This window comes from Pseudochaenichthys georgianus, chromosome 11, assembly GCF_902827115.2.
Source record: "Pseudochaenichthys georgianus chromosome 11, fPseGeo1.2, whole genome shotgun sequence".
NCBI lineage: Eukaryota > Metazoa > Chordata > Actinopteri > Perciformes > Channichthyidae > Pseudochaenichthys > Pseudochaenichthys georgianus.
This window is the reverse complement of record NC_047513.1, coordinates 2,712,050-2,730,634: the sequence shown is the minus strand read 5'-3', so window position 1 is coordinate 2,730,634 and position 18,585 is coordinate 2,712,050. Positions and strand designations below refer to the sequence as shown.

Here is an 18,585-nt window from a genome sequence, read left to right as displayed (position 1 = left end):
AGCCCGCATAGAACCGTGTCTGGTTACAGTAGTAACCGCACATGCCGAGCACACAGCACCCGCCGTGAAGATGTTCTCTGCATATCATCCTAGTGCTAGGAGTCTAGTACTAGGAGCAGTAATACAACGAACTAGCGCTACTGCAATCAAACCCTATGCTACAGGGAGCGGGAGCACTGCCCTGAGTTAATAGTTAAGCTCAACAGTAAGGTGTTAGCCAAGCGACTGCTGCTAACAATCAAGCGACCAAGTCAGAACACAAATGTTAAGACCAGATAATAGCTTCTAGAAAATAGAAAGTACTTACCTTACTTTCTGCATCTAAACGAAAAACGGGTTTAAAGTATGACACTCTTGGCTTTCCATACTAAATCGAATGAGGGACGCAGCCAAAGCTGGGACTCAAATGCTGGGACTCAAATGCTAATGATAGCTCGGGCACAACGCCACAAGCAGAACTTTCAAAAGAGCATAAGGGCAACTTTATGGGAGAGGAAGCGGGAACACTGTCGTCACCAGAAAGTCTAAGCCACAAACAATAAGACGGTAATCAGGACAACTTGGCTGGGAGCGGGTGTGGAAACACAGCCATCACCAGCAACAAGCTGACACAAACCTGTCTGTCGAGGCTCTGCACAGCCGGCGCAGCTCCTGGAGGACGCGTCTAACGACCCGTAGCTCCGACTGTCAGTCGCGAAGCTTCACACAGCCAGCTGTTTGCAGAGAAATCCCTCCGATCAAACGTTCAAACCTGAACGCTGTAGGCTACGAAAACGTAGCCACGGTACCCTCGCGCAGCGAGAAGATGAAAAGGAACAGATCCTCTGACAATACCGGCTGATATAGCCGGTGTCACGTGGGTCACAGGTGACTTTGTTGTTATTGGTACTCGAGCTGCGCATGCGCGCGATGGACATATCCAGTGCTAAAGCACCGCCTCTGGCGGTCAGTAGGGACGAAATAGAACCCATCTTGGAGAAGAACACTCTGAACTAAAACCAGGACTGAGAGGAGTTGCGCCCCCTAGTTCGTAATCAGCATAGTAAAGCCAACCATGAAGAACAAAGTCATCCCAAATCCTATACTTCCAGCGGCGGGAGTCCGCAGGAACATCGCAGCGGATGGTGAACTGGCCAGATGTATGGAGAACAGGGATGACTGGAAGCGACGATGGAGGGCTCGTCTGAGGACAACCTAGAGAGAGAGCTAATAAAGGCATACAAAGACAGAAATGCATATTTTTTTCTAGAAATGTTCCTTCTGCACGTAAGGTGTCCAAACCGGGCTAGTCTGGATAAGCACATTTTGAAAACATAGTCATCGTCCATGACGGTTTCAGTTGGATTATTTGTCACAGTTGCTCCAATCAGATCGGTCTCCTCCATTTTGTAGATTGTTTACGACTTTTGAATCCACATAAACACATCGGCAAAATCCGGCTTACTTTGAGCATATATTTTAAACAGTTTAATCCCTTTGTGAATTGTTTCCACTTGCGCCGTCCTTTCATTTCTTCATACAGCGGGAATCCAAATGAATGAATCCTGAGTCCAATAACCTTCAAAGTCACTCCAACTTCCAACAGGAGTCATTTGGGGGGGCTCTCGGGGAAAAAGGTTGGGAATCCCTGCCCTAGAGGATGTGAGGTCATCACAAATAAAACAGGTTCACATGGATAGGATACTAGATAAGTTTGCACACTCATTATATACACTGCACATCTTTCTTGGATTAGTTAAAACCATAGTCCCTAATATATTTGTAGAAAGGCAGGAAATTGAATTAAATCGAGAACAATGTTTCATTGCGGAGGACCCCCTGTTTTGTGTCCCCCCCCACTTCTCAAACCAAAGTTACACCCTTGGGTGTGTTTGTATGTTGGTGTGTGTGTGCGTGTTTTCACATTTGTGTGTTTCTGTTCTATTGCTATCCTTCTGATTATCCAATAACTTAATCACTAGCGTCAGTTATCTCGCAGAGAGGCCTGTCTCAGGGACGAGGACACTTTTATTCTGCCAGCGTTCCTTTCACTCGTTCAGTTTGTAATTGAAAGTGTTAGCCAGCTCGATACCTCTTCAGAACCATACACATGCCTTCACAAAAAACAGTATTTCAGGTGTCAATCCAGTCGTGGTCCCTTTTTATGCCGCTGCAGCGCTGAGGGTTAGAGTGACAGGAGCTAACCCTGTTTAGCTTCCTAGCTCTTTGAAACATGCGCCCGTATATGAGAAGCTTTTATCCTTTTGTTTAAGATCCAAAACGAGATAAAAAGCACTTTAAAGACGCTGTTGTATTGCTTGCTTGATAAATAAATTCAGCTTGGACTGAGCAGGAAATCATTAAAGAGCTATTTCGAACACTCAGGATGCTGCAGTTTCAAGATCCTCAGTGAGGAAGCATTAGCCATTCAGCTAACGTAGCTTCTGAACAAAGTGTTATAATCAAAACAGCTGCAGGCTGACAAAGAATTATCATCAGAGAGCTATCAGCTTAGCTAACACAACAATGACATTATTGTGGTGTTATTGTGCTGTGCTGTGTGTGTGTGTGTGTGTGTGTGTGTGTGTGTGTGTGTGTTAGCCAATAGTAGTGAAGCCTTACGGGCATGGTTCAGTGACGTCATAGGGAGACGACATGTGATGGTAATGGAGCATGTAAGCTAGGGGTGTTCTAGCATGATGGCGACCAATAAAGAGACACGTAATTGTGACAGTTGAACTCACGTGTATTAATGAATAACACGACAATTATCACTGGCATTTTAAATAAGATGCTGAGAATATAAAACAAAATAAGAAAGGCCCTGGATATGAAAGGGAACTGTATACAGCATCGGAGGCACACAGTCTTGAAATACATGAACATGCACCAACAGAAATACATGCAGTAGTGAAGAGTTGGCAAAGTGGAGAGGCTACTAGTTGTTCAGCACCCGGAGCAGTTGGGAGTCCGGTGCCTTGCTCAAGGGCACCTCGGCAGTACAAGAGGTGAACTGGCACCAGCTACCAGTCCACACTCTATATTTTTTTGGTCCGATTTGGACTTGAACCGCAACCCTTCGGTTCCGATGCCAAGTCCTGGATCGGTTCCCAGCCCAAGTCCCTACAGACTGAGCCACTGCTGCTAGTTCGTTGTTTTGGAATTGTCCCTCCCCTTAGTTCAATGTAAATGCACACACATTAACATGTATCACATAAACACAGCGATTTGCAACGTTTCTAAAGTCTCTCTTTTAGAATTACATTTTAATAAGTAACCGATAATTAACACATTTACATTTAAACTCCATCAATTTAACACAAATAAAAGATACAAAATGATAAGATACAGATAAGATAAGATACAAATACAACTTTGAACTTTTAATGTTGTTGTAATGTTACTGGCCTGGGATCAGCAGGTTGTTCCATAATGAAGATGTTAGAAAATCCTAGCGTGCAAATATGTTTTTGATGCTTCTATTGTTAACAAGTTCCTAATATGTCTAAATACATACAGTGAAGGAAATAAGCATTTGATCCCTTGCAGATTTTGTAAATGTGCCTACTTACAAAGAAATGAACAGTCTATAATTGTAATGGAAGGTCTATTTTAACAGTGAGATTAAGAATATCAAAAAGAAAATCCAGAAATTGATATTATATAAGATAAAAATGGATTTGCATTTAACTGTAGGAAATAAGTTCTTCCTCTCTGAAGTACCAGCACCTTACCGTGGTAGAGAGGTTTGATTGCCCTGATGAACCTGGGGGCTGTGTTGTCTGGAACCTTGTGTTCCTGGTAGGGTCTCCCATGGCAAATTGGTCTCACGCAAGGGGCCAGACTAAGATTGGTTCAAAAGACCTCATGAAAGAATAAACAAGAAGTGAGGATACCCGGCCCGGAGGAAGCCCGGGGTCCCCTTCTGGAGCTGGGCCCAGAAGGAGGACTCGTCGGCGAGCGTCTGGTGGTCGGGCTTGCCACGGAGCCCGGCTAGGCACAGCCCAAAAAGGCAACGTGGGCAACACCTCCGCTTCTCCGTCCCGTGGGCCCACTACCTACGGGAAACAGCGATGGGGTCGGGTGTGCTGCCAGACGCTGTGGTGGTATAACATGGGTGATGTTGGCATAGCAACCAATGCTAATCTGACTATTTTGACTACTTGTTGCTATCCTATTGTGGCATAAGCCATTTTATACAGGCACATTTTACCGGCGTATTTTTCATTATGATTCTACTTTTGATAGTCGGACATAGCAACCTGTGTAGCCAATCTTTTGATTCCAACCGATAGCGGCTATAATAAAAAACACAACGTCTGCCTGCTCTCCAAAATGATCAATAACAGCGAACGGATGGTCAAAGTAAGGTAAAAATAAACCGAATCACACGAAGCCTGGTTAGTGTTGCCTGACTTTATAAAGGGTGATTTTTTTTACAAGTGTGTGGTTGCGTTCTAGTCACTTTGCTCAGCGCTACTGCTTGTCAGGACTTTTATTTGCCATACTCGGAACTGTTATTGCTCAGGTTAATCTCTCCCCCGTCCGATGTAAGCGTGAAGTATTGGTTCTTGCCAGGCAGCCGAGTGGGGCCAGATAAGAACCAGTTTTCTGTGCTTATAGCCGGCCCCGCTGCGGTGGAAACAGGAAGAACCAGAGCTTAATCAGGTTCTCACTCGGAAACGGCCCTGGAACCGGTTTGGTGGAAAAGGGGACTAGTCTTGCCCATGGTGGAGAGGTTGGAATCTGATTGATTGATTCTGTGGACAGGTGTCTTTTATACAGGTAACAAGTTCATATTAGGAGTACTTTTTTAAAGGAAGAGGACTTATGTAACTGGCCAGTGGGAGCCAGAATTCTTGTTAGTTGCAAGGGGATCAAATACTTATTTCCCACAGTTAAATGAAAAATAATTTTGTATCTCTTATATGATGTACATTTCTCAATATTCTGTCTCTCATTAGTTAAATAAACCTACCTAATTGATTTAAGTAAGTGGGTAAACTTACTAAATCGGCAAGGGATCAAATACTTATTTCCTCCACTGGATATCTTTTTTTCCTCATCATTTTGGTATGGCTTTCAAATTCAAATTGGTATCCATGACCAATTCTACATTTTAACTCATGACTGTTTATTTTGTGATGCATTCCTCTCTCCTGTCAGATGGCGTCCCTGGAGCAGGTGGGGGAGGAAGTGGTGGGTCAGGCCCGCTGTCCCTTTGAGTCTGGGCAGTCCAATGTGGGACTGTTTGCAGGTTAGTCCAAAGTGACTGTCTGAAAAAACTCATGACCCATATTAACTGAGTGCTTTTCTGGTATTCTGCACTTTTGGGTACAGGTATATTCAGATATAAAAGATGGAGTTCATTAGTGATTTAAAGCATTTTTCATATAGGTATTTACAGTACAGCATTACAAATCCTTAACAACAAAACTCAACAAGACTGGGGAGTATGTAGATAGTTCCAAATTACTGCAGACCAGAACAAATCTTCGACAACACGTTTTCAGAAAAATGACAATGTCATGCACAATCATACACAAAGCTAAATATTTTTGGTTGACTTCATATTAGTATATGGGAAAACAAAGAAATTCCTTAATTGTATTATGTCAGAATAGTTCTCAGCATGAACATTAAACTGCAGCTGTTGCTCAGGTGGAGACTTCTACTCGGCCACCATGACGGACTTCCTGGCCAGCGACGCCGTCATCTACCGCAGCCTTGGGGAAGGCCGGCCCGTCCTCAGGACCGTCAAGTACGACTCCAAATGGCTCCGAGGTGAGTCACAGGGTTTGGTTATTCTGGACCAGGTAGGTACTGTCGGTGCAGGTGAGGGGAGTTTTGTGTAGTTGATCCGGGTGTACCAGCCAGAGCAGTTGGATGAGGATGGGGGTGATGTGGTCAGAGGATTTGATGCAGTTGATGATCCGGGCTGCAGACCTCTGTATGATTTGAATCGGAATCAAAAATCCTTTACTATTTCCACAGCAGGGGAATTAACAGTGTTACAGCAAAAGTGGCATAGCAGGTAAAAGAAAAAAGGCATCCAACAATACAGAAAAGTACACATTAGTTATATTAGAATAAAAATAAAGACAAATAAGTGGGTGAGTACAAATCCGTGGCTAAGAATGATACGCAGCAACTTCAGAGCTTAGTGACATATATAATGTAAGGTGCTGCTGGGACATTATAACAAAAAAAAGAACTGTTGGGACATTCATTATGATGATGGTTTCCACATAAAGGGGATTATTGCACAGTATTTCAAGAAAAGTGTCTATATTGCACATTGCCATTTTGTTGCACAAGTTGCACAGTCTGTATTTTGTGGGTGTCTACCAGGGGGCTGGTGGTTGTACAGTCTGACCGCTGCAGGACGGAAGGACCTGCGGCATCTCTCCGTGAGACACCGCGGTTGCAGAAATATGTCACTAAAGTTGCTGCACAGTGAGGACAGGGTGTCCTGGAGGAGGGGGACACGTTGTTCAGCAGGGAGGACAGCTTGGCTGCCATTCTCCTGTCTCCCACCACCTCCACAGTGTCCGGAGGACCCCCAGGACAGAGCTGGTCTTCCATTCCAGTCTGTTCAGTCTCTTCCTGTCAGCAGCCAAGATGCTGCTGCCCCAGCAGGCCACACCATAGAACATGTCTGATGCCACAACAGAGTCCTCCAATGTCTGAAGGAGTGCCCCTGCACCCGAAGGACCTCAGTGTCCTCAGCAGAAAGAGTCTGCTCTGTCCCTTCACTGGTGTGGGGGGGGGGTGTTGGGGCCGTCTGAAGTCCACCACCAGCTCCTTGGTCTTCCCTGCGTTGAGCTGCAGGGGGTTTCTCTGGCACCAGAGGGGGAGGTCCTGCGTCAGCTCCCTGTCCTCCCTGTCCTCCTCGTTGGTGATGAGGCCGACGAGGGCAGAGTCGTCAGAGAACTTCTGCAGGTGACAGGTAGCAGTGTAGAGGGTGAAGAGAACCGGTCCAGAACCGTCCCCTGGGGGGCCCCCGTACTGATGATGGTGTCTGATTGACACTCCCCGGTCCTCACGTACTGTAGACGGTTGGTGAGGTGGTCCAGGATCCAGGAGGTGAGGTGGTGATCCACCCCGAGAGCTGCATCATGGGAGCGGAGGCTGGATGGTGTTGAAGGCACTGGAGAATCAAAGAACAAGATCCTCACAGTGCTCACTGCCTTCTCCAGGTGGGAGAGGGACTTCAGCACCAGCCCGATGTCGGGGCGGTAGGCGAACTGCAGCGGGTCAATCAATGGTCTCACAAGGGGCCGAAGGTGTCCAGCCTCTAAGGGTCTTCATCAGCTGTGATGTCAGGCCACCGGCCGACTTGTCACATCTGTTAAAGAAAATGTTCTGGTGGTTTGCCCAGTGTTGGCCCCCTGGAGCTGGGAGTCTGGCTCTTTGTAGACAGACATGGTTTTTGAAGTTTATTGATAAGTTTGGTGGGAATGCCTGAGAGGATGGCATTACAGTAGTGGATGTGGGATGTGACGGATTCTTGAACCAGGACTTCAGTGGCGGAGTCCAGAGATGTTATTTATGTGAGGCAGGGAAACATACTGTAAAGTCTATTGTCTTTCACACACATTGCAGGGTGTAGTGCTATTTTATAGCGCACCTATGACTTGTGCAGACATGCACGGTTGTGGCACGACCACCAAAACAGAAACATATGGACATAGGCCACCATATAAAAAGTGTGCAAATGTATTTAGTATCCTATCCATGTGAACATGGTGGGTGGGGGGTGGACCTAACCTCCTCTAGGAGATTTTAAAAAGATTTCTTTTTACATATTGAAGTTAAATGCATTAATCTGGGGCACTTTGAGAGCAAAATGAAGAGATCTATGTATACATCTCTCAGCACCCATATGAAACAGAACCGTACACAGATTTACTTTTTCTTTATGGATATTTTACTAATCACTCTCCTTTTAAACTGTATTCTTGTGTTACTGTCCTATAGTATTTCATACCTGTTTTTCATTTATTCTCTTATTCTTTAATAACTATAATGATCATATAAAGGTGTTCCTCGCAAATACTTGTTTACATAAATGGTGACCAAACCGTTTGAGACCCACTGAGATAACCTACACTAAAGTGAACTATCTAAACACTGAGAGAGTCCTTACCTCACTGAGCTGACGTTATACGATCCTCTCAGTCTGACAGGAGAGGACTCTCCTCCACCTTGGTGTAGAAACAGCTCTTTATATCCGTTAGCATAGCTAGCTAACCAGATGCTAACAACAACATTTCACGTTACCACTCACATCACAAAATGCGCTCGTGCCACACACACACACACACACACACACACACACACACACACACACACAACACACACACACACACACACACACACACACACACACACACACACACACACACACACACACACACACACACACACACACACACACACACACACACACACACACACACACACACACACACACACACACACACACACACACACACACACACACACACACACACACACACACACACACACACACACACACACACACACACACACACACACACACACACACACACACACACACACACACACACACACACACACACACACACACACAGAGCCGAGCTTGAATGAAACACAGAGACCCAGAAGTAGGCTACTTGTACTGTACTGTATATCATATTATTTTCGATGGCTTTACTGTATAATCAGTGTAACAGATGAACAGATCGCCACCGGCTTTCATCTAAAGACACAGCCACGTAATGATAACAAAACAAAGGTCAGGGGTCATTGGTCAAGCAACACACCAATCAGAGAGCAGCAGTGAGCACACCTCAGGCTGTGTTTTATATTTGTATTCTTTATTTCTGATTTATTTCACACAAAAAACCTTTAGTGGAAACGTTTTCACTCATATGATTTTGCGTTGGGGGGGCACAGTGACTAATTTGTGGGGGCATGGCCCGTGAATGACCCCCCATGACGCCGACCCTGATGTGAGGTGCAAAGGAGAGGGAGCTGTCTTGGATGACACCAAGGCTCTTAAGGGAACAGAGAAGCAGGGGAGGGTGTAGCTTTGGAGAGGTTGGGTTTTGAGCCAATGAGCAGGGCCTCTGTTTTGCAGCCATTGAGTTACAGGAAGATCCTGCTCATCCAGCTCCTGATGTCCTGGAGGCAGTTGGTGGGGGTGTGTGGGGGGGGGGGGGGGGCAATGTTGGGTTTGGTGGAAATGTAGACCTGTGTATCATCGACATAGCACAATGTAAGTGGACATTGTGATGTTTCTTTAGATGCATCACTTGACCATACATTGTTATTCTCCACAGGAGCTGGCTCTGGATTAGAACAGTGAAATATCAAAATGTTGATCAAATGGATTTATTGATAACAAATGTATGGATCTTGAGTATACAGATATCCAAAGTGCCACAGAACTCACAACATTCAACTAGAAAGAACGTGTGTATAACAAATATATTTTTCTTAAGATGTTTAAAGGTATTAGGTGAACTTCTTTTTATTTTAGTAATACATCTTAACAGCAAGTGTACTTGTGACTCTTATCGTGTTAGTCTTGTTTAACAAATGTATTTATTAATTATAACTACTATTTACACTGAGGAAATGCGGAGTATGAGGAGAATTAAAAAACTGCAAACCCAGAGGCAATAAACAAGTTCAACTAAATGCTTCCCAACATCAGTTTCCTCTCAGTCCTTGTAACAATAACTAATATTAACGGGAGCCAGACAACTAAACTCAGCTCAAGCAATGCAGGATGTGCAATCAGATCTTTAATATTTTTAGAAACATAATACAATCAATTAGTCCATATTTCCTCTTGCCGTTCAGGGTAGAGTGGACGATGAAGTAACAAGACTGCTGGAACTTGTTGAACATGATATCATGTGTTGCATCAGGAGACCTTAAAAACAGGAATAATTCATCATCTCCATCTCTCTTCAGAGCCTCACTTTCTGCATGCCATCGACTACGGTAACTACGTATACTTCTTCCTCAGTGAGATCGCTGTGGAGTACACCGCCCTGGGCAAGGTGAGTGTGTATGTGTGTGTGTGTGTGTGTGTGCGTGTGTGTGTTTCATTAGAGATGACACATTGTTTAAGATTCAGGCACAATATAATACGTTCTAGCTGATTCTGATGACGCCTTCTGCTAGGAGCTTCTGCACATGTTGCATCATGACCCTTATGCAAAAGGGATTTAATTCAACATTCAATCTAGATCAGGGGTCGGAAACCCCTGGCACGCGTGCCACCATTGACACGCAGGACCGTAACCAGTGGCACACTAGGAATAAGTGTGCAAAATATTTCAATTGTATTTTCGGATCCTGAACGAGACCGCCGGTAGAGCATGTCTCCCCCTGCAGAAGGAAGCCATGCACTTCACACATTGCAGCATAAGGAGCTGTACATGCCGCAGTTTTTGCGTGGCTGTGTCTTTAGTTGAAAGCCCAGTGGCGATCTGCTCATCTGTCATCTGCCAACTGTGTGTTCTGGAGAATCACAATACGTCCGTCGTCAGCGAACCGAGCCGGTCGCCAGCGGGCCGTTGACGCAGTGGCGAAGCTGGGGGGCGGCCGTGGCCACCCCCAGCTGAATCCTGGCAACCCTATTGGCCACCCCAAACACCCTCACCATGGGAGCCCAAACAAATTTAGAACATTAAGAAACAAATATTTAAGTAACCTTTCATCATTCATCAATAATTAACATTAATATAACGTTATATTGATAATGTACTCACTAAACTTACAATTCATTTAACTTCTTTTCTTCCAAAAGTTAATTATCCAAAGCCTCTGTACACCCCCTTCTGGATCTGGATCTGGATCTGGATTAATACTGAGCAGAACCCAGAGGTATCACGCTCAGTGGGGGATGGATGATCCCCGCTAAATGTCTAATGGTCTGGTCCTGCCTCCGCCTCCAAACGGCACTTTCTAGCAGAGAGTGAGAGCATGTGATTAGGGATGCAAGTACTTACGTGTGTACGATGTCTCAACGACTAACAAAGTCAGGCTTTCAAAAAGAAAAGAAAGGATAGAAAGACAAGAGAGAGGGACTAAAGGGTGACAGTATGTCACCATGTTTTCAAGAGAAAAGGTGGGTGTGGTCTATGAGTGGTGGAGATTAGTCTGTTCGCTAAGCAATGTGGTTACATTAATTGTGCTTGGTTGGCGTGGCCTGGTGGTGGGGCCCAATGTGATATATTTTCATGGGGCCCAAAATCTCTAGCGGCGCCCCTGGTTGTGTGAGTGTATGCTCTAGAGGGCAGGACCTGTAAACACATGTACTACCCAATAGCATTGTGAGGCTGAACAAAAGGACCTTTTGACTATGTAAATGTAGTTTTTAAAAAAAACAAAAAAAACATTTACTGACTTTTTTGGATAGCTTAACCTGTTAAGCCCGAGAGACCCCGGTACCGGGGCCCTCCCACAACATCTTGCAGGAAACAGGGTCTGAGGGCATCTGAACATTTAATAAACTATGAATGTTTTATATCCATGTAACAGGAAGAAACTCATCTAACTGAACAACACAGTGCTAACGCTGAGCCTCTGAATTAGCAACGAGCGAAAAATGCTAACAGATTACTGCACCGAAACTCACTCATAAAACCTTATTATGTATCCTTTCTGCACATCCAACACATCGATTCCCATTGTGAGATGACACAGAATCGATGGGTACATACTTATTACTCTATCACTCACCCTCGCAACTTTATAAACAAAAACAGACATCAAAACATGTGACGCTAGGTAGCTAAAAACGCTAACATGGCTCACCTGTGTCGTAATCTGGTCAAAAGTGGTCTTCAATGGCATTAAAACGATAAAAACGCTGCTGAAGTTAATCCATAGGTTAATCCAATGTGTCTGTGTCCCTTTGAAATGATTTCTGATAATCCATAAGCAATAAACCAGAGCGAGAGATAGGCTCACTCTGATGCAAACCTGCATGCACAAAGCCCCCACTTTTTTTTTACCATGTGTGTGTGTGGGGAAATTCCCCTTCGATTCCATTGGCTCTAGCGGTTATAAAGAGATTTCATTCGTCAACATCGACCAAGAGATATGGAAAATCCACCCAAATCACCCCAGAAGTGTTTTTTTTTGCTGAACCTCTCTAAAAGTGCCTTAAATAACCCCTTATTTTATAGTGAGATGTATTTTTATGTTCATATAATAGTGATATCAATGCCACCCCAAAATGATCACTGGTTCCATCCGGGCCACCCCACTGAAAATGTCCTGGCTCCGCCACTGCGTTGACGACCGGGCTCGGTTCGCTGACGGCCGGCACCGCCCTTTATTTAAATGTGTTTAAAAGGCATCATGTAAGTTGCGCTGACAGGCGACAGAGGTCCACAGCTTCCCCGCAGTGAGGCTCCCCCCGCCCTCCAGTTGACAGTTCACGAGCGCCCCTCCCCCCTTTTTAAATGGCACTTCATATCAAAAGGGTTGCCGACCCCTGATCTAGATGTTGCACAAGACAGTACAGGGACCCCTAGGGGTACTTGAGGGGTTTGCAAGGGCCCCATATAGAGATTAGGGATTGCAATATATTTCCACACAAAAAACATTTTAAAATCAAGCCCCCATAACTATCAACGCTTATGAAAGACAAGCAAGCTCAAGTATTTAATTCAAAGCTCTTAACAAGATATGTTGATACTGCTACAAGTGAAAAAAAGGTTGGGAACCACTGGGTTAGATGACCGTATGTTTCAAATTTCATATCAGCGTTCTTTACAACCCATGGATAGGCCTACCGGTAAGTAGGGCTGCTGGCTGCAGCTGAGGGAAGTTTTGCTGTGCATGTACATTGCAAGAGTTTCACTGAGAAGTATACAGTCATTGCAGAACTGAAAGTAAAAACATTTAATTGAACACTACTACAACACATGCTGTGTTTACACGGAAAAGCCAGAACTCCTCCATGATGTGATTGGCAGCTGTCACTCATCACTCTCAAATGTGTTAATGTCATGCAAAGTGTTCTATTTAGTGATAGGACTTTGATCATAGATGCCAACAAACTAAACCTTTAAGTGAAGTCATTGAAGGAGACTATTTGTACATTACAGTACCATAGTATGCCAGGAAAATAATATTGGTTATGTGTTTATGTACATCCAAAGCAGTATACCCAAATACCAGGACTGCACTCTGGTACATTTTGAAGTATGCAAGCATCAATATACACGGAACAAAAATATAAATTCAACACTTTTGTTTTTGCTACCATTTTTCATGAGCTGAAATCTCATTTTCTGTGTACACAAAATGTCTCTTTCTCTCAAATATTGTTCACAAATGTGTCTAAGTCTGTGTTAGTGAGCACTTCTCCTTTGGTGTGGCATATCAAGATGCTGATTAGACAGCATGATTATTGCACAGGTGTGCCTTAGGCCACTCTAAAATGTGCATCAGCAGAGGCCTGAAACGTGTTAGGTTAGGGAAGAGCGTACTCAGCGTAGCCCTGCGTGGTGCGCTGGCTCTCGGTAGCTGGGGGTGTTTTAAATAACATAAAACAACTCCATAACAATAGCCCTACAAAGACCTTGTAAAAACCCTTTAAAAGCGTTGTAAAAGCTCTGTTAAAACAAGACTGTGGTAAAAGACTGTTGAAAAAGTGCAGGACGGGGCTGGTCCACGGAACGGCAGCAGCGTATGTTAAAAAGCAGATCTCCCCAACCCAGGGTCTCTGGAGTGGGGCGTGTGTGTGTAGGTGTATGTGTGTGTGTGTGTGTGTGTGTGTGTGTGTGTGTGTGTGTGCAGGTGTGTGTGTGTACTGTAGGTGTATGTGTGCGTGTGTGTGTGTGCAGGTGTGTGTGTGTGCGTGTATGGAGTTCGTCTCTATGGAATCAGTAAAATACCTTAAATGAGGGGGGATCTAATATGGTTGATTAAAAGTGACTAGTTCTGTTAGTTCAAACCATGCACAAAATACAATTAAAAGTATTAAAACACAAGTGCAATAATAAAATCGGTTAAATTAAAATAATCTCCCCAACAATTAAAATTAATTAATTATTCACAATTTTAAAAATAATAGGAGTGTTATAATTAAGATAAGAATAATAATAAGAATGATAATAAATAAAAGAGGGAAGGGGGCACACCGGGTTAGTAAAATAGTATAAAAATGAACTAGATGTCACTGAGTAATACAAAACACGTAGTAAGTTTAAAAGATTCATCATAGGACAGGTGTTTAATTTGCTCTGTTTATTTAAAAAGGTGGCAGGTCGGTGAAGATGTTCTCTCTGCAGGTGGTTTTGCTGGCCTCCAGGTAATACAATAAATACAAATAAATATGAATAAATAAAAGAATGAACACAAGTGGAGGACTCAATAGCACGACTCAGAGACAGAGGCTTAGGATGCAAAAAAGGTCTTTATATCCAAGGTTCGGTACACGGGAGATCAGTCAATAAGGCTAACAAAACAGACGAGGAGTCGACAGGGACCGGGTCAGGACACGAAGCTGGGTCAGGTACACGTGGAATCAGATACTAAGAAAAACACTGCTGGAATAACTAGGAATAACTAACACGAACTGGCACTGAAGGGAATGTGGATGCAGACTAAGTAGACAGAGGTAGAGATGATAATGGGGAACAGGCAGAGATGGGGTCGTTACTAAAAAAAAGTAAATTACATATTACTTTTTAAAAAAGTAATATATTACACTACTTTGTTACTCTCTACATAAAGTAACTCGTTACTTTACTCGTTACTTTACTCGCAGGGCCAGCCCGACCCTCCCTGCAGGCAGATCACGCAGACTGCTAAAGTTTCAAATGTTCTCTTTAGTTCAGTTTCCATTGTCGCATAAGACTGATCCAGATCCTGAATGTTTTCCTATCTGACCGTGGCTGTCCTCTGTCTCCTGCTATCTGACCGTGGCTGTCCTCTGTCTCCTGCTATCTGACCGTGGCTGTCCTTTGTCTCCTGCTATCTGACCGTGGCTGTCCTCTGTCTCCTGCTATCTGACCGTGGCTGTCCTCTGTCTCCTGCTATCTGACCGTGGCTGTCCTCTGTCTCCTGCTATCTGACCGTGGCTGTCCTCTGTCTCCTGCTATCTGACGGTGGCTGTCCTCAACTCCTGCTATCTGTATATTTTGCGCAGTCTATCTCTGCTCACGCTGTTGCGTCAGCGTGTTCTCCTGCGTGTTGGCCATGGGTTGCACTGGAACCAGACTTCAGCCGAGCACGTACGAACTGCGCATGCGTGAGTGGAAATAACACTCCTTACCAGCAGGCGGCGGTAGTGTGTATTCGTCATTCAAAACAGGCAACAACCGGAAAACAGAGAAGAAGAAGAACAGAATACGTGATATAAACAAACAACAAATAGCTGTGCGTTAGCTTCACCTTAGAAGTGTTCTCCCTAAGGAATACCCTTTCCGTCCAATGTGAAATATCATTGTGTTTTCTGAAATGCTGTAGTGTTTTCTGAAATGCTGTGGTGTTTTCTGAAATGCTGTAGTGTTTTCTGAAATGCTGTAGTGTTTTCTGAAATGCTGTAGTGTTTTCTGAAATGCTGTAGCGTTTTCTGAAATGCTGTGGTGTTTTCTGAAATGCTGTAGTGTTTTCTGAAATGCTGTAGTGTTTTTTGAAATGCTGTAGCGTTTTGTGAAATGCTGTGGTGTCTTGCACTTCAGGGCCACCGGAGAATTCACTATTATTTAACAACTCTTTTTATTGGGTTCTTTTATTTGGGGTTAAGTACATTGTCAGAATAAGTGAGAAATGGATTTAAAGGTGGGGTAGGTAAGTTTCAGAAACCGGCTCGAGTGCACTACAATTTGAAAGTACACAGCCGAAAAGAATCCGCCCCTCAGTGTTGCCAACTCCATAGTAAGGAAAGTAGCTATTGGCTGTCCGAAAAGTCGCCAGAAGTCCCTAAATGACGTCATCGCCTAATTTGCATATCACGGACTCGCGGTAAAAAAAACGTTCCATCTCCTTCAAGGATTAAAACTTGAAACCACCAGAGTAAATCCAGACGACAGTAGATCAGAAATGTCTCTATTAGAAAAAGTAGAAATAGTTTTAGTAGTTTTTAGTAGAAATCTCCCTTACAATAAAGGCCGTATAGTATGCCTGTGTGTCATCTCCAATAAATGGCTTCAACCATCCTTTAAACTCAGGGTTTGATTTCCACTCCTTTCTGTACTTTTGTGAATACAGTTTAGACTGTGACATTATGACCTACGTGGATGTTTAGCTTGTCACAGAGAGGCACACACACAGTGGACGAGGTGACGGGAGAGTGTGGCTGTCTCCTCTCTCCTCTGACTGCAGCTGAGCTGCTGCGGGAGGCAACTGTGAGTCTGAGCGCCCGTCAGTACTATGGGAGGGCTGAGGGGCTCACGGCAGCTCGTTAACTGCAGAACAATACGTGAGTCTCCAAACACCAGAAAAGTCCCTAATAACACCATTACAAGTCGTTAGATTAGTCGTTAGTCGCTTTTGACAAAAATAAGTAGCCGGAGGGTTTGGAAAGCCGCCGAATTTAACGACAAAGTCGCCGAGTTGGCAACACTGCCGCCCCTTCCTTCAGACTTCCTTACAGAGCACCTCCTCCAACACACATGAACGCACACATGACGTCAGCAGACTGGTGAAAGTGGCCGCCTGTTGCTGGCGAGTCATTGAAATACTGCTGCAATGCACGCCCAATGACGGCACGCCTAATGAGGGCACGAGATACATTTGTGCGTGCACGAGATGGAAGGCTGACAGACAGGGCGGCAGTTGTACTTTTTCCAGTATTACGGCTTCCACAGATGACATTTTTTTATGGATTTTTTTGTCAAAGCACTTCAGATATTCATTGCTATCGGGATGTTAAGAGCATTCCATGGAATATAACAAAAAGTGTATCTCGAGCCGGTTTCTGAAACTTACCTACCCCACCTTTAACTTCTGTTAGACAGCTATATGCCATACATTTTTGCATACATTCACAGTAAATATTTATTCAGAAGTCACGTTGTAATAACAATAACTCATCTCTCTCGAGTTTTCTCTTTCAGCTTTGCCAAAAGCCACTGTGTCAAGTGTCCTACTTGACATGCCGTCCGGAGTTGTCCAATATGGCGGACCATCTCGCACATGCGCAGTACAGATCGGGCAGGGGGACGGATCGGGTAGTGACAATATGAACCATTTTTAGTAAAAAAAAACACAAGACTAACGCTGAGCCTCTGAATTAGCCCTGAGCCCTGAAAATGCTAACGCCGTTAGCATATAACTCACTCATAAAACCCTTTTTACTTATCGTAAATGCAAATCCATTGACTAGCATCGTGAGAGTACACAGAATCGATAGGCATCTATATCATCACTCCATGATAAGAACTCGCAAAATGATAACACAACACGTGGCATTAGGTAGCAAACACGGCAATATTGTTTACCTTTGTTGTTGTCTGATCAAAAGTTGTCTTCAATGGCATTAAAACGATAAAAAAGGCTGCTGAAGGTTAATCCATAGGTTAATCCAATGTGTCTGTGTCACTTTGAAATGATTTCTGATAATCCATGAGCAATAAACCTAGTTTTAAGTTTTCAGATTTCAGAGCGTAAGATAGCTTTCGCTTTGGGCAAACTGCGTGTGCAATGGTAACGTTGGTGTGTATGTGGAAATTCCCCTTCGTTTCTATTGGCTTTAACGGTTCAAAAGAGATGTCAATCATCAAAACGCCCATTTCCCCAGAGGTGGAGTTTTTTTTTCTTCTAAACCTCCCCAAAAAGGTCAAATGTCACTTGTTTTGCATCAATCTTGATACAGGGTACTTATTATATGTTGTACTTTGGATTCCTAAAGCTTTTAGTCTACTAACCCATCATCCAAGGGTGGTTTTCACTATAAGTACAAAATAATTTCTGGACGGACACTATCATTTACATGTTTGTACTATGTTCAATCTGAATTTTATTTAAAATAAAAAACATCTATATTGATTCTGACTTTTCTACATTCAACTCACAGGTTTATCATTACTTTGAGAAAAAAGATTATTAATTTCCCCCTTTTTAGAAGGGAAGATATGGTCATTTGTTCTGGGAATGTCATTTTCGAGCCTGAGACCTGAAAAACAGGCTCGGGGCTTAACAGGTTAATGCACCGGTTAGCATTTTTCCATTTTCATTAAAACCTCTTCCGGTAGAGTTCAAAGGGAAAATCCTCATAAAGGCCGGTCTATGGAATATGGAACCTCCACAGCTTATATTTTTGTTCAGTATATCTTTTGTATATATTTTTATTTTATTCTTCTGGATTGTGAGAAACAGCATTTTGTTTTCCCTGTCTGTATCACACAAACAGAAGATTGACAAAAAGGACACTTTGACTTAAGCCCCGCCTCCAATCCATTGTATCCATTCACGTGTTGGCTCATTCAAATAAATGAATAACTCTATATTCAGAATACATTTTTTAGACCCTGTATGTTATTTTAGCCCTGAGCGCAAGATTAGCTGAAAAGAGTCCAGGAAGCTTATCTACAAGTTAACAGCGTTTAATTAAACAATGATACGATGATACAATTAAATTGC

The 18,585-nt window shown here is 43.6% G+C and overlaps 1 protein-coding gene across 1 annotated transcript in view; it reads left to right on the top strand.

The window, feature by feature from the left end:
- The window catches only part of LOC117455035 (semaphorin-6D-like), a 102,084-nt gene that overhangs the window by 32,767 nt on the left and 50,732 nt on the right, over positions 1–18,585 (top strand). Inside the window, exons 7-9 of the mRNA XM_034094380.2 lie at positions 5,146–5,236; positions 5,641–5,763; positions 9,949–10,037. Of these exons, the coding sequence (XP_033950271.1) occupies positions 5,146–5,236; positions 5,641–5,763; positions 9,949–10,037 (303 nt within the window). The remainder of the gene's footprint in view (positions 1–5,145; positions 5,237–5,640; positions 5,764–9,948; positions 10,038–18,585) is intronic.